Source organism: Acipenser ruthenus, chromosome 27 (genome assembly GCF_902713425.1).
Source record: "Acipenser ruthenus chromosome 27, fAciRut3.2 maternal haplotype, whole genome shotgun sequence".
Taxonomy (NCBI): domain Eukaryota; kingdom Metazoa; phylum Chordata; class Actinopteri; order Acipenseriformes; family Acipenseridae; genus Acipenser; species Acipenser ruthenus.
The window spans coordinates 11,221,439-11,239,076 of record NC_081215.1 but is presented as its reverse complement, the minus strand read 5'-3'; the positions used below and the strand labels follow the sequence as shown (position 1 = coordinate 11,239,076).

General features: G+C 41.8%; 1 protein-coding gene across 6 annotated transcripts in view; it reads left to right on the top strand.

Moving 5' to 3' along the window:
• LOC117432348 (C-type lectin domain family 7 member A-like) overlaps positions 1-17,638 on the top strand; it is a 79,043-nt gene that overhangs the window by 21,534 nt on the left and 39,871 nt on the right. For 4 of the 6 annotated variants that reach the window (XM_034905044.2, XM_034054128.3, XM_034054125.3 and 1 more), the window contains exons 4-5: positions 6,259-6,384; positions 8,283-8,393. In XM_034905044.2, coding sequence (XP_034760935.1) covers positions 6,259-6,384; positions 8,283-8,393 — 237 coding nt within the window. The remainder of the gene's footprint in view (positions 1-6,258; positions 6,385-8,282; positions 8,394-17,638) is intronic. The other 2 variants (XM_034054130.3, XM_034054129.3) reach the window with 2 other exon arrangements.

Genomic DNA, 17,638 nt, shown 5'->3' with positions numbered 1-17,638 from the left:
AGACAATCCGATTTATTTTACATCACTCTAGTGTTGCAGTTTTATGTTTTCTGGGGTGTAAAGATGTAAAGATTCTTATCAAAAGTCTTAGTTCTTGTATTATTTTTGTTGCATTTTTGTAGTATTAATACTAATCATAATAACAGCATTTGAAGCCTAAAAACACAGTATAATACCTTAGTAGTATTAAAAAAAAAACATGAAAACTTCGGCAACATCTTGCAAATCAACAATGAAACATCCCTGTAGTGAAAAACACACTGGAAAACGTCAAACCTGCATGCTAAGATATGAACATAATGCACCTCGTTTAGTCTTGCTGCAGTTTACGACCCAGATATGAATTAACCAGCTCTTGCACACTCTCAACAAGTTTGTTCCTAGTTTTGTAACATTAACATGGATTCTTCTCCTTAAAATCTTTCAATAATAAACTCAAAGATGAGTCTCGCTAATACTGAAAAAGATTATGTGACTTGAAAAAGACATATTATTAGTTTGGATATGAATCTGGTGCTACTTAACTGAAGGACAAGGTGTTTTCAGTGGAAACGTGCAAAGGACAGGGTTTTCTCAAAGAAAAAATAAAAGCTTTTCTACTGAGAAATCTTTGTCCTTCACACTTTTAATACATGCCCTTCTGGGTCATTCTGTGCATCTGAAATCGTGTGTTTTCCAAGAACCCCCCCCCACCCCCCCAATCCAGTGTCTTTAAGCAATGTCAGCAACACTGCTTAAAATAGACAAGTCTGCTTCCTCATTTTTAAACACAGAATTACTTCTAATAATATTCTGTCCTTCGGAGGAGATGTAAAACCGAGGTCCTATTGTAAGTGCCTCTGCAGCAGTTGTTGATGCATAGTTCACCTGCTAGTTTCTGTAAGTTGCTTTGGATAAAAGTGTCTGCTAAATGACTAATTCATAATAATAATAATAATATAAAGCTTGCAGGATTTTCAATCAGGAAATCTGTAGTATCATTAATAGAGTTCCTACTACATCACATTTATTCATTGGTCAACTATACAAGCAAGTTCCCATCAACCTATTGAGTATATAAACCTACTTCGCAAACACAGTCCTGCTGTGCTTTCAAATTACCACCTCCTCCCCAGCCACCACCACCTCACTCCCAGCCTGGTCCGGAGGGGAGGAGTATGGTATATAGTGCTCCTCTGCCTAATATTTTTTGTTCACCCGGGTTGAACACGTTACATAGATTTATTATTTTATTCTTTGTTTTTTAGCAGGCAGCGTCGTAATACTCAGAAGGATGAGGCTGTGCTCCAACAATTTTTATTCTACTTTTTATTTTTCTTCAACCATTGTTTTTGGAAATCTGTAATATTTTGCATTATAATAAAGGTGATTATTTAACGCAAGACTGAATAATAATACGTGTTTGCAGCAAAAGATCATGGGACTTGCAGGGCTCGAAACTAACGGTGGCCATACAGCAATTGCTGTGGCTGCTCTTCTCAATTGCTTCAATGCCCATCAAAATGAATGTCTATTCAAGGCAATTATGGCCACAGTGCCCTTTCACTACAGTGTATGCGTGTACATACCAAATTAGGAAGTGTTTGTATCAAAACAATAACAGGATTACGGAATTTGCATGGTTAAGTTAAGACAGCAGGAAAAAAACAAAAGTCATGTGATGCCCACCTAAGGGGAAGCTCCTGCTCTCAACCCATCTTTTAACAGTTTTTACACACTTCTACAACACAAAAATAACAGTAAGCAGACTGAATCATTATCTAATGTCCCAACGAAGGGCTAAAAGAAAAAGTAGAAAAGCAACGGCTTCCTCTACAACAAGTGAACCCGACAACACTTTTAACCGCTCTTCAGAACCAGCGACAACCAGTGTAAGTACATTCAACGATCCAGCAGGGAAAGAATTCAGGGCCGCAGAATGAATGGAAGCAAATAAACAACGGTTCAGCCACACTTTCTAGACAAATTCATGATCTCAAGTCTACTATTCTCTCACTGGAAACTAAAATAATAACATTGGGAGACAGAGGCCCTGGGGATTTTTTTATTTTAAGTGCTGCTAGCTCCCTTAGTACTTCATTGTCTTTTAAACCAAACTCTGCTAATGATGTTTGTGTGCATTCTGTTAACTTTGGTATATTTTATAAACCTTCCTTTGTAAATACTTGTAAGAAAACTTGTACATCTGTGGTTTGGTTTGTCTTTAGTCACTAAATTACCACTCCTGTCACGTAAACTACTGACTTCCTCGTTCAGTTTCCTTTTAGCATTAACATATTGAAAAAAAGACTGGATTAAGTTTACTATCTACTGCTACTTGTCTAATTCCCTTTTCGCTCTCCTAATATTTCAGGATATAAAATAAACTGGTCAAAGAGTGAGGTCCTTCCCCTAACAGACACAGATTATTCCCAACTAGAATTACTCTTCCCATTCAAAATCAAACCCAAAGGAATTAAATATCTTGGCATTTATATAGACAGATACCATAACAACCTCTACAAGCTATATTCCACTAATGGACATTACTGATAGGTAGACTCAATGTGATAAAAATGAAGATACCTCAAATTCATCATTTATTTCAGTCTATTCGTATGCCAATCCCCCAAAATATTCTTTAAAAATTGCAAAACTAAAATTGAAAACTTTTTGTGAAACAATAAGACTCCCAGAATAAAAAGAATGACCCTAATCCTGCCATACGAAGAAGGCAGATTTAGACTTCCTGACCTACAACTATACTTCTGGGCAGCACAACGTAGACCTCTGTATTACTGGCTTGGGGGGATAGCCCAACCTGCATGGACACATATTGGAAAGGGCATTCTTAGATTACCTGTCCCCTCTCACACCAATTACACAGAATTCTAATTTACCCCAAGCCTTAAAAGATCCAGCTTTTAAACTATGGGAACAGAATGGTCCATACAAAATAGGTGAGTTGTACAAAGGAATCATTTTTATGTCGTTTGAAGAATGATTATCAAATCCCAGTGTGGCAGGATGGCTTGGTGATGACATACCCAGACCAGGAAGCTGACTGACTCACACACAGGTACTACAGGTTGAAAGCGCTGCTGCACTGATTTATTATTTAAATTCAAAACAACAAGGACTGACAAAAACAACGCTCACAGAGCAAAATAAAAGGTCTGAACAAAAACAAATCATGAACACAAAAATACCTCCACCAAACAAGCACCGTGCTGGTGTTTTCAGCACATGTAGCAATTGTTTACTTTCTGTTGACTTTCGTTTTACTGCTCTCCACTCTCTCGTTCTCCACTCTCTGAACACCCACTTTGATGAGCGGCTGATCTGCTCTTTTAGACAGCTGTGCCTGAGCTCGATTGCTAGTTAATTATTCAATCAGGCTCTGGAATATTCTGCCCAAGAGTTTTTCATTTGCGTGGCCAACAGCCAATTTGTTAATAATCATTAGCTGCCGACCACGCATTCTCATGTCCACCAAAGATGAGCTGCTAACATCACCTCTGCCAATAAATAATAAAGAATAATACTACAACAATAAAGCACCATTCTCTTAAATAAATACACAAATTCAAACAACGGTATTTTTTTGTGCCATATGTGCTGTTTTAATACATAAATAAATTGTTTAATATAGATGGTGTGGATATCAAACTGCGTGCGTTCCCTGGTTTATTTTGACATGGACCAACATGTGGAATCACATGATTGGTAGATGTCCAGTTATTTAGCTTTTCTGTTTGAAAAGTTGCTACAAACTAATAAAAAGTAAGAAACAGAAGAGGAAGAAGAAGAGAATAACAATTTTACCTTAGTTTGACGACTTATATCTCATTGTGTATAAGAGGTATTTAGGTTTTTATTCACATTTGATGTAAGAAAGTTTCAAACTTTTAGTACTGTTACAGATGGTAATTCTAATTGATTTAGTTTTGCCACTGCAACATGGTGAAAACATCAAAACTCTTGGAGCTGTATAGAGAGTCTCTGTAGTTTTTCTAACTTGTACAAGGAACTACCGTTCCTCTCAATGCATGAGCAATGTTGACCCAGTTTGTTAGTATGTTTTTATTGTATAATTCAAATTTGGAAAATTAAAAAAAATTCAGCACACGGATTTCTACTGCGTGTAATAATGCCATCTCAGAAGAAACGTTTAAGTTAACCATGTGTAAGTAAGTTTCTTTCAGGTTAAAAAAATGATTTACTGTAAATGAATATGGTTTCATTGAAGTTATCCTTTTTTTTTACCACAGCGAAACCTAGATGGTCCCACCGCAGCCACTGACTCATTGTGTGACCCTGAGCAAGTCACTTAACCTCCTTGTGCTCCGTCTTTCGGGTGGGACGTAGTTGTAAGTGACTCTGCAGCTGATGCATAGTTCACACACCCTAGTCTCTGTAAGTCGCCTTGGATAAAGGCGCCTGCTAAAATAACCAAATAATAGATGGTAGGAAATACTTTACTACATTGTATTACAGTGTATTAGCATTATTTGTCCATCTTATGATACAAATAAGTTAATGTGTTTTCAGTTCATCCATCAATGCCAGTGTCTCTGTATTTTGTATGTTACACATGGGAATTAAGTGCTATTAAAATTGAACAAAATGGTCTCTTGGCATAGCGGTAAAGCCAATGCCTTCAGCGAAGGCAGCTTCATCCTCACAGGCTGGAACCGAATCTAGGCTGCTGGTTGCCGGTGGGGAGGTTTAACTTCCCGGTCAGGGATCTCACCGCCTCTTGGTGCACGGCTACCCCCCGCCTGCCAAACCAAAACCTCCTTCCAGGAGTGCTAACTAAACGCTTCAGTTCTAAACTATACATGACAGCAGAGCTGTTTACTGGTCACAGAAACCCACATACTTTTACAAGTGGCTCAAAACACTGCTCGTTGTTCCAGTCTCTCTCTAATGGAGCTTTGGGGTCTCTTCTTATAGGATGTGGCTGTTCCCAATTAACACCAATTATTCCATTTGGGAGCAGCCACATTCTCACATGTTTTTGGCAGGGACAGGAATTAACCCCATCCCTGCCAACCACCACCAAAACGCATGAAAACACCAACACTATTTACAGACAGGGCTCTTGCTCTGCCACAGGAAGGAATGTGGAAGTTTATCTTTGACAGTGATTAATATAGACAAGCAAAAGAGAAGTGTACTTCTCTTTTCCCCATTTTCTTGTCACATTCTAGAAACACATTTGGTAGCTGTCTGTAGTCACCACCACAGAAAATTGTTTTTGTCAGTTGTATACACCACAGGCGTCTACATAACCTCAGATCTACTGATACTTGCTAAAATATAAAACAAAAAGAGTACACAGGAATTTGCCTATACAGTATATGGCACCTTATGACTCGAATGGCATGCCTGAGTATATGAAATCCTCTTCAATTAGTATGTTAAATCCATGTCAAATAATATGTTAGAAGTAATAAAAATTGTATTCAAAGTCATAGAAAAAAAATATTATATATATATATATATATTTATTTTTTTTCACTGGTGATAGTGTGTGGATAATATAGAGAATAAAGTACAATCTACTGTACATAATCAGATAATATATTTTCCCTATAAAACCCTATTCTTAATTCTATTATTACAGACTACTACTGACAACAGTACTATACTATAATCCCTAATATGACGACAGATTGCGCTGATATTTCTGATTATAGGCGCAATCTGACATAAATGGAATGAACATTTAAAAAAAAAAATATCCGACATTTTCAAAGTGCTTTCAAAGTTCAAGCAGACAATTTCCAAATAGAAAGCTTATTTGTTAAAAAAAAAATCTCGATTTTTTCGTTGTGTCAGAGGCTGAAAGGCAGAACTTTGTAGCACAGCAGCAAAAATACCAACACTATAACCATAATACTTTATTTTGTATAATACCAGCACAAAAAGAAAAAAAGAACACACAGATAACATTAAGCAAATCTTTTCTTTACTAAGAATCACAATCTACTTTTTTTTTTCTTTTGGCTAACATCAGATTTCATAAAATTTCACGCTGACTGATGGTTTTCCTTATAGTTGGTATTTTGTTGCTGTGCTACAAAATACTTATTTTGTTCTTATGGTATTTGGCATTATTGTGTTTTTTGGTGAGAGTAGAAAACTTGAGAAGTGGCCTATTAACCTTTAAATCATAATCAAGGAAACCATGGTAACAAATTAACACGATATATGTAAATGTTGAAGGATAATACCATTATAAAATCATCAGAAAATGTTCTCTGTCTTCTCAAGAAGCACCGTCTACGGAGATGGACACCGGATACAGCAGTCTACAGAAACCACCCGAGAACATCTACGCAACAGCAAATCCACCCAAAGATGAGGGAAAGGAGGAGCCACCAAGTGACACATCTGCAGGTAACCCTTTAATGCAACACAGAGCTGTAACAAGAACAATCCCGAGGCACTCAGTGGTGCTGCTAGCTGATTGGGAACCCTAAGCGGCAATATTATTATATAGTATTAGTGGGTAATTTATTCATACTTTTTGATAGGAGAAAAACAGCTGTTAATTTACAACACTAGCTCCAAACTAGAATCCTGTACATCTGTGCTGGGCCTTGCAAAAGATGGCAGACATGTATTTCCTTGAAAATCAGTAGAAGGCAAGTTTTTACCTAACTGTGTATTTGTTAAAATCGTTATCCAAGTCAGATCATTTGAAAAAGGCAAAATGAGAGTATGGGTTTATTTTTGAAGTCTGTCATGCTTATTTTTGTTTACCAAAATTATTTTAAAGATCATTAGAAACAAGGGCGGTACTGCATGTGTAAAACTTGCTTGTATGACGGTCTTTAGGGGTTTAGCTGTACACACCAGCAGGGGTGTGGGAACTAGGGTTGCTGGGGTGCACTTAGGACTGCAAAATAGTTCATCAGCATCCACGCTTTGCTTGTCATCTTATTTCCTCTACTCAGCTGAAAGCAAAACTGACTCAGGAATGCATTTTGAGATCAGTATTTTGAGCCAATGTCTTTAACCAATGTCAGCAACACTGCTTAAAATAGACAAGTCGGCTTCCTTATTTTTAAACCCAGAATTATTTCTAATGTTTGCAGCAAAGGATCATGAGACTTGCAGGACTCTAAATTAACAGTCACTATGTGGCAGTTGCCATGAGTGCCCTTCTCAATTGCTGCAGTACCTGCACTAGGGTGTCAGACAGGAAGAAAAATGTACTGCTCTTTTTTGTTTTGTTTTGTTTTTTTCTGAACTGCAAAAGCAGTAAAAGGAAAAAATACAGGCCCACACACACAGCAGTTCAAGCTATGGGGGAAAGCACTCACCACGCCAGGCGGGTGAGCTGTAAAAATCCTTTATATGTTTTACTTTTTTTAAAAACGTATTTTATTTATTTATTTATTTATTTTTAATACACACGCTGAGTAGGCGGGCTGAGACAAACCGGCAGAGTCAACTCAACACAGGGGCGTAGCTGAGATGGGTTTTTTAGCTGCAAATAGCAGAGGAAAAAAAGACAGAACACAGACAGCAAAGCTGCAAGGTTAGTGAAAGCAGACTACAATCGCCAGGCGATGTAGGCTGTTGAAAAAAATATTTGTAAATGAAAGCGTTTAGCTCAGTCTTCAGAAGCTGAGTTTCTGATTCCATGGAAGTGGCAATAAATTGCAGGGGGAACTCCAGAAAACTTGAGTGGGCTCTTTTAAGACTCAATCACAGACCTGGAGAGGTTAGTTATACCCACCTTACCTACCTGATTGTGATAAGCAAAAGAGAACGTGATCTCAGCGGAGTGACTACTTATTCCCTCGGTGGGCGGGACCGAGGATGTCACTCCCCGGAGGGGCCTATCGGCAGCTTTGATACAAAATGCTCAGTAAATACCTGTGTCAGGCATATCCCAGAAGTATGGTTGTTGGTCGTCTTTGAATTGAAAGGGAACCTCAGATCTACTGTTGTGTGCTATAATATTAAACAAAAAAGAGTGCACAGGAATTTGCCTATACAGTATATGGCACCTTGTGACTCGAATGACATGCCTGAACATATGAAGTCCTCTTAGTATATTAAATAAATCCACTTCAAATGATATGTTAGAAGTACTAAAAAAAAGTATTTAAAGTTGAGGAAAATAAAAATCATTTAAAAAGCACATTGTTTTTCTTTTACTGGTGATAGTGTGTGAATAACAGGAGAACTTTTAAATAGTATTCAAGGAAACCATGGTAACAGGTGAACAAAAATTACACATCAATGTTGAAGGATCATCAGAAAATGTTCTCTGTCTTCTCAAGAAGCACCGTCTACGGAGATGGACACCGGATACAGCAGTCTACAAAAACCACCCGAGAACATCTACGCAACAGCAAATCCACCCAAAGATGAGGGAAAGGAGAAACCACTAAGTAAGTGACACATCTGCAGGTAACCCTTTAATGTAACACAGAGCTGTGATGCTCACAAGCACGAGACACTCACAAGCACCTTCATGAAGACGTTCTTAAGAGTTTTTGCAATTGGAAGCTTAAAAGGTTATCTGTCGGTAGTTTGTACTTTTTATATGAGAAAAACAGCTGTTAATTTACAGCACTAGCTCCAAACTAGAATCCTGTACATCTGTGCTGTGCCTTGCAAAAGATGGCAAACATGTATTTCCTGAAAATCAGTAGAAAGCACATTTATTAAAATCCTTATCCAAATCAGATCATTTGAAAAACGCCAAATGAGAATATGTTTTCTTTTTTAAGCCTGTGTAATGACTTATTTATGTTTCACAAAATTACTTTTAACACCATTGCAAACAAGGGTTGTACTGTATGTGTAAAGCTTGCTGTAACACCAAGTGAACTGTAACATTAAGGCTGCAATACAGCAGATTTATTTTTCTTGTTGTAGGTTGATACAACACATTTGCTGCAAAATAATCATACACACCAGTGGCAACACTGCTACAGTGTCATAAAGGACGTTGTTTAGTAAATAGACAATCCGATTTATTTTACACAACTCTAGTGTTGCATCAAAAGTCTTGGTTTTATTATTCATTATTTCTGTTGTATTTTTAGTATTATTAGTACTAATCATAGAAGCAACATTGGATCCTAAAAATACGGTACAGTACCTTTAAAAAAAACATGACCTAGAGGCAACAGCTTGTAAATGACTAATCAACAGTGAAACACGGGTGGGAGGTTTCCGTTTGTTTTTCGTCTGTGTTACTATACGTATTGGGCAATGTTAAACCATTGTATGCTTACTTCTAGAATTTCTATTCAGTCTCCTTGATTGCCCTCTTCAGAGTTGGGGGTAATGTGGTATTTAGGGTTGCCACCTCATGACCTCAAAAATAAGGAACAGACCCTAACGCAACGCCACACAACACCCGTGGCCCCGCCCCGCCCTCACCCCCCTGCCCTCACCCCCCCCCCCCCCCCACATTTTTATTTTTTTACTCTCACAGATACAGTAGACCTCTTAAACATACTTATTAATGTATTTTAAGATATTTTGACAAATGAAAGCATCATAGGCTTTTTACGTTTTCTATTGGCCAAAAACATTTATTATATATAACGTTAGTTCCAGGGCACTTTTGTAGATTCTTGGCAATTTAAACAAATGTCAGGATTTGACACACATTCAATACAAACAAATATCAATGAAAAATCTAGAACTATGTGGAATTACAAGTTCCCTTTAAAATAAATTTCCTCTTTAAAATAAATACCACAAAGCTATTGCACATTTCAAATTAAGCAGTGGACATGATACCTGCCGTCGTTCCCAATGTAATTTTTGCTGACAGGAAGTCACATGCCAGAATGAATTTGCTGCATAAAGCTAAAGATAAATAAAAAAGATCTATTGATCTTCGTAAACTCTCTGCACATACAAATTCTGATCAATTCTCAGCCTGAGTTTGTAAGTCTTTACAGAATCAGAATTGGTTGTCAAAATGATTAAGATATGTGAATTTAGAAATTGTTAGTAAAGTAGACATTATTACTGATTTACAAATTGCTTATGATGAGCTGATAACAACGCTGTGTGTCCAAACATGGATGGTACCAACATATATTGAATCTTTATTGGCAGCCATTAAGTTCTTTATTTCCTTTTCCATGCATATTTTTGGTTGCTTCATGCAGCAGCAAGGAGAGGTTTGTCCTCCATGATCAAGGTGTGGAAGTCTGCACACCCCAAATCAAAACTGAGGCTCACAAGGAGCTCACTTTTGATAAGCTCCACTGAACACCTGTTTCGGCTGTCGCTCTATTCGTTTTGCGATGGACACCATAGTTGACATGTGTGTTGTCGCCACTAAAAGCTGAAACTGAGTTCAGAGATAATCCAAACCTCTCCAGTGAGCTGGTGATGCATTTCACAATGCCATCTGCAGATTCATCTGGATTTTCCACAAAATCAATCATGTTATTTGCTAGACCATCCTGAGGAGTGAAGAACTGGACTGCAATAGAAAACATTTTCCTGTTCCCTTGGTTTGAGGCATCCGTTTGTATGGAAAAGGAAAGTGGCTTCTCATTCCCATTGGTGGATGATAAGGTCTGGATGACGTCAGCTACTGCTTTTGGGGCAAGCACATCCTTCACAAGTGACTGATTTTGTTCTCCCACAGTGTGGCAGTCTGGCTCGCAGTGGTGAGGTTGATGACGTCACGGACCAGGAAGTAACTCAAATCAAAACAGTGGATGGGCGGGTGAAGCTGAATGCAATTGCATTCAGCGTATTTATTAACAAACAAAATATTTAAACAAAACACAAAACCAAAGGGCACGAGGGCCAAACGAATAAACAAACAAACAAGTAAGTGTCGTGCTGGATAATCCAGCACGTTTTAGCAATTGTTTTTTTAAATGTTGCTCGCTCTCTCCGCTCCCCGTACTCTCCTCTGTACACCCAACCCCGAGTGCAGAGAGCTGCAGGTTAATATACTCTGGCCGAGGGATTAACTAGTTGTTAATTATCTTATTATCCCTCGGCCAGAGTCTGCACGCGTTTGGTAAGGATGCATGACTGTCAGCTAGTTAAATAATCAGTAGCTGATCAGCCATGCATCCTCATGGGGTTTTTAAATATAATAATAAAAGACGCAGCGCTTTTACCCGCGCCGCAAACAAAAATACAAATAATAATAAATAGGGGCGGGACACTCCGCCACACATGCCCCCCCTTGTGCGCAGCACACATGGCCTTTTCGGCCACCTCCCCCCTCAGTCTCAATGTCCTGGAAGAGGGGGAAGCAAGTTGCTTCTGGGGGGTGGCCATGGTGGAATTTCTGGCACCCCCCAATTCTTCGTGGCCGGCAGCTCCCTCTTCCGGGGCTCCCTCCACACACTATCCTGCCGCGAAAGTGCGGCTGGGGGAGCTGGTCTCCTGACCTTCCCCCTCCTCTTCACGGCCAGCAGTTCCCCTCCGTGGGGCTCTGACCACACAATCTCCTGCCGCAAAAGTGCGGCTGGGGGAGCTGGTCTCCTGACCTCCCCCCCTTTCTTCATGGCCGGCAGCTCCCCTCTGTGGGGGCTCCGACCACATGATCTCCGGCCGCGAAAGTGCGGCTGGGGGAGCTGGTCTCCGGACCTCTCCCCCTTTCTTCATGGCCATCCGTTCCCCTCCGTGGGGCTCCGGCCATAGTGTAGTGACCCCAGGCGAAGCAGGATCCCTGGCAACCCCAGGCGACGGCAGTGGACCCTCGGGAGGCAACGGCAGCGGACCCTCGGGAGGCGACGGCAGCGGCAGCGGACCCTCGGGAGGTGAACTTGGGAGGGGAGCCCCTGGCCATGGAGGCGGCAGCGGGAGCTCCACTTCTCCCTTATTCCCTGTAGCTGGTGGTTCTCCAGGCGATGTGGAGCAACAGGCAGCCCCAGGTGATGCGGAGCAACAGGCAGCCCCAGGCGATGTGGAGCAACAGGCAGCCCCAGGCGATGCGAGGCAGGCATCCTTGGGCGAAGCGAGGCAGGCATCCTTGGGCGAAGCGAGGCAGGCATCCTTGGGCGGTGCGAGGCAGGGCAGGAGCAGTCCTTCCCATGACGGTGGAGGTGGAACCAGCAGGTATTCACCCTCTGCTGGTGGAGCTGGGAGTGGCAAGCAGTCCTCCCACGGCGGCTGAGGCAGAACCAGCAGGCATTCACCCTCTGCTGGTGGAGGTGGGAGGGGCAAGCAGTCCTCCCACGGCGGTGGAGGCGGAACCAGCAGGCATTCACCCTCTGCTGGTGGAGGTGGCGGAGGCAGAGGCAGCTCCTGCTGCTTTGCTCCTAGTGACGGAAGCGGTGGAGGTGGGAGCAGCGTGTAGTCTCCTGGCGATGGAGATGGGAGCAGCGTGTAGTCTCCTGACGTTGCAGGGGACTGGTGTGGCTCTGCCTCTCTTGCAGGGGACTGGTGCGGCTCTGCCTCTCTTGCAGGGGACTGCGGTGGAGGCAGTGGCGATGGGGCGGATGCTGGCCACTCAGAGGGAGGCTGTGGCGGTGCTGGCTCCCTCTGCTGTGGCGGCTGGGCTGGTGTGTGCCGTGCTCCCTTCAGCAGCATAAATAGAGGCTGCTGGGGAACACCAGCATCCTGCCCTTCTCCCCCCCAGAAAAATTCAGGGGGTTGAGCCTGTAACTCCTCCCATTCTGGCTCTTGGGACTGCAGCTTGGGTCCTAGAGCTGTGGAAGCCCCGACTTCCCTCTCTTCGGGCCGTGGACGCACCGACTCCTCCCTTTTGGGCTGTGGACGCACCGACTCCACCCTTTTGGGCTGTGGACGCACCGACTCCCCCCTCTTGGGCTTAGGACGTTCGGGCTCCTCCCACTCAGGCGTAGGACATTCGGGCTCCTCCCACTCAGGCGCGGGACGTTCGGGCTCCTCTCACTCAGGCGCAGGACGTTCGGGCACCTCCCACTCAGGCGCAGGACGTGCAGGCTCCTCATCCCCTGGCTCCTGCTCTGGGCAGTCCTCGTCCTCATGCCCATAGGCAATGCACATGGTGCACCACCTTGGCTCCCTCTGCTTCCTCCTCACTTTTCCCCCTCTCTGCCTCCTTCTCCTCACCTTCCTCATTTGGGCTGGTTCCTCCTCCTCTTCCTGGAAGGGGCAGACAGCCACCAGCCTTGGTCCTCCAGCCTGCCGAGGAGCTCCTCCAGGTCCCTGCACCCGTATCTCCAGCCTTCCATTTTTATTTTATTTGTATTTATTTATTTATTTTTTTCCCACAAAAAACACTTTTCGAAAAAACAAACACACAAAAAAAAACTTCCTTTGCCGTTCCTGGTCCCACGCAGGACACCATATGTGGCAGTCTGGCTCGCAGTGGTGAGGTTGATGACGTGACGGACCAGGAAGTAACTCAAACCAAAACAGTGGATGGGCGGGTGAAGCTGAATGCAATTGCATTCAGCGTATTTATTAACAAACAAAATATTTAAACAAAACACAAAACCAAAGGGCACGAGGGCCAAACGAATAAACAAACAAACAAGTAAGTGTCGTGCTGGATAATCCAGCACGTTTTAGCAATTGTTTTTTTAAATGTTGCTCGCTCTCTCCGCTCCCCGTACTCTCCTCTGTACACCCAACCCCGAGTGCAGAGAGCTGCAGGTTGATATACTCTGGCCGAGGCACGCGTTTGGTAAGGATGCATGACTGTCAGCTAGTTAAATAATCAGTAGCTGATCAGCCATGCATCCTCACGGGGTTTTTAAATATAATAATAAAAGACGCGACGCTTTTACCCGCGCCGCAAACAAAAATACAAATAATAATAAATAGGGGCGGGACACTCAGGCACGTCTTTTACAGATGTATGAATCACTAAACGTTTTCTGTGCCAGTTTCAAAGCACAGTCTGTACTGTTGTAGCTCAAGTTGTGCTTCACTGTGTGATATACATTAGCCAACTCAGCAGCTGTGACCTATTAATAAAGTAGCCTATGTTATTAAAAACCTCTTACACTAAATACTTAATAGAAATAACATGAAATAGGCTAATAAACAACTGATTCTTTATTAAAATATGTATCTGGCAGTTATTTTATCTTAAGTATTAAAATATGTGAGTATATACAGTGCCTATAGAAAGTCTACACCCCCTTGAACTTTTTTCACATTTTGTTGTGTCAGTGTCTCACAGTTTCATGCATTTAAATGAGGATTTTTTTCCACTTATCTACACACCATACTCCACACTGTCAAGGGGAAAAAAATGTTATTGAGAAGAAAATTATATATTAGGCCAAAAAGTTCCATTTTAGTTTCGTCAGACCACAAAACTTTTTGCCACATGGCTACAGAATCTCCTGAGTGTTTTTTTGCATACTTCAAACAGGATTCAAGGTGGGCTTTCTTGAGTAATGACTTCCTTCTTGCCACCCTACCATACAGGCCATATTTGTGGAGTGCTTGAGATATTGTTGTCACATGCACACCTTGACCAGTCTTGGCCACAAAAGCCTGTAGCTCTTGCAAAGTTGCCATTGGCCTCTTGGTAGCCTCTCTGATCAGTCTCCTTCTTGCTTGGTCATCCAGTTTGGAGGGACGGCCTGATCTAGGCAGGGTCTTAGTGGTGCCATACACCTTCCACTTCTTAAAAATCGTCTTGACCATGCTCCAAGGGATATTCAAGGCCTTTGATTTTTTTTATAACCATCCCCAGATCTGTGCCTTTCAACAACTTTGTCCCGGAGTTCTTTTGAAAGCGCCTTGGTGCTCATGGTTGAGTCTTTGCTTTGAAATGCACTACAGAGGGAACCTACAGGAACTGCTGAATTTATCCTGAAATCATGTGAATCACTACAATTTAACACAGGTGGAGGCCACTTAACTTGGTGTGTGATTTTTGAAGGCGATTGTTTACACCTGAGCTAATTTAGAATTGCTATTACAAGGGGGGTGGACACTTATCCAACCAAGCTATTTCAGTTTTTATTTTTAATTAATTTTCTGCACATTTCTAGAATATTTTTTTCACTTGGAAGTTGTGGGGTAGGATGTGTAGATAAATGAAAAAATAAAACTATTTTAATGCATTTTAATTCCAGGCTATAAGGCAACAAAAGGTGAAAATTTGGAAAGGGGGTGTAGACTTTCTATAGACACTGTACATATTATTTCAATACATTTTAAATAACACATATATATATATATATATATATATATATATATATATATATATATATATATATATATATATATATATATAATCAATAATAATGAATAAGGAATAACACTTCACTCTAGCTACATTAAGTAATACTAGCTAGTTATTTCAATATTTAAATACAAATTGTGTAATGCAAATAATAACAGCAACACGTTCATACATACTATTAAAATGCAAATATATGAATAGGCTACATCTTAGATTATAAGAACCCAGAAAATGATCGATACATTAAAACGCTATTTACATATCACACATCAAGAAAATACACTTAGAATGATGAACGGATTATGAGTGTGCGCACGTAAAGTATAAAGTCCATTTAAAACGTTAAGAGTAACGTTAGCTACTAATTGGTGGTGTGTATTGAGTTGTGAAAGCGACCCAGAAAATGTATTTCGTAAACACTCAAAAGTCAAAACAACACAAGAACAACACTGTTCAATGCGTAATTAATTAAAATAATTACACTTAAGTCCACAAGAAACAAAAAAAGAGACCGGAGACCGCATTACAGAAGAAAATCATAACTTCGTGCTCGGGTCCGTGAATGGCTAGAAATTACAGTGGGTAACATTAGCTATCTAACGTTAGCTAATATTGTAATCGCTCTAGCTAGAGGAATAAATTATGCAAGGAAAAGTACAGTAGCCTGTCTACCTTATCAGCTTCAGTTGATTTCCGTGGAACAAAGAACGATTGAATAGCCTGATTGGTTCTGCTTGTTCAACAGTTATGAGCATGGCCTTCTCCTGCTTCATGCTGTCTAAGGTCACAAACTCCGCCGTGAGCGATCGAAAATTCTTTTCTACACACAGTGCACCGGGCTTTGAAAATATTGTCATGAACTTTGTTCACCCATGTAAAATCCTTCTCCCATTCATCTCTATATTTTTCCATCCGTTTTTTTTTTTTTTTTTTTTTTTTTTGAGGTGTTACCGAATTTGCCATCGTGTCCGAAATCGGTAAGCTAGTTTATGTTTCACAGCTACATAGCTGACAGCGGCACTCACCACCCAATAGGATTTAGAACTGCATCGCGCTAGTTGATCCTTTTCGCGCAGTATGTGTAAATCAAATGAACTACACCTCCCATAATTACCTGATGAATGTGAGATGGATCCGGTTCCGGTAGAAAGTTGGTATTTCACCAGAGACGGAGATGTCTGACTTCTCATGCTTGAAAAATATATTTGGCTCAGTAGTGCAAAATACGGAACAAATTGCGTTCCGTATCGTTTTGAAATGGAACGCAACATTTTATTTACCAATATTATACGGAACGGATGGCAACCTTACTTAGAGGACTTGTTTTGCTGTTCAGACACAGAGAGAATATTGAGCAGCATGGGGCAGGTGAACACTTCAGAGTCTTAAATATTCAAAGGAGAGAGCTTTTTAAAAAAAGCATCAGAATAATATTTGACTCTAGGGTTGCCACCTGTATGGGTTTGACCCGGACAGTCCGGGAATTGGCATTTGTGTGAAAAGACCCTGGACTCAGAATTGCACCCATGGTTCGAGTGCAACTCCTCCGGCACCCCAAACCGACAAACAACCCCCTCCAGCAGTGCTTCTGCCACGGTCCCCACCTCTTGAGCAGGGATAGCGTAGGCTTCTGGCCACTTGGTAAAATAATGCATGGCCACCAGGATGTAGCAGTTCCCTCGGTCCAAGTGAGGAAGGAGCCCAAGAGAATCGAAGCCCACGCACCCCCCAACTGGAAATTGTTGGAGCGGGGTGCAGGCTGGAGGTCATGTTCTGGAGTGTCATCTTGGCTGGCGGGCTGCTCTGGTATGGCTGGGCTGGCAGGCTGGCGAGTCACTAGCCCAGGTCGGGCTGACCATGGACTGGGGGCGGCTGATGGTGGAGCTCACCGGCCTCTGCGGAGTTTCCCAGTTTGTCCACCGCAGGGGCTGGGCCTTTCTGCTGGCAATTACCGGTGACGCTCTGGCCGATCCCTGATGCAGGGGGGTGGCTGGTTCCCTCGGTTTGCCCCTCTGTAAGTAGCTGAGAGATGGGTTCCCACCCCTGACTGAACCACCCAGAGGGGGTGACTCCCTGGAACTGGAGGACCCCCTTCTGCAGGTCCAGCTGGCTGCCGGTTTGCCGTAGAAAATCGCACCAATGTAAGTCTATGAGTAACAGTCTCTTGTAACTCTTGCAAGCTTCAGCTCTTGTGTGCGCTACCTGGGAGCAATCACAGGGAAGTCCACGTGTGTTTCACAGGATAGTTTGCAAGTAACTAGCACCGCATTTCTGCTCTGGATGCAAAAGCTCTCACACGATACGCTGGTAATACTTTCTCAGCGCTACAAAAAAGGTTAAGGCAGAAACGCTGAAGACGGGGTCCAAATAAGACCTTTGAAAAGAGATGGAAATCGGTGTGAATTGTCCTTGTATGGTACGGAAGTGGATAACAGAACTGGATGCCACAAAAATATAGTTAGAGTACAGCAGCACTGATGGGACATATGATGATGGTATAAAGTGCAA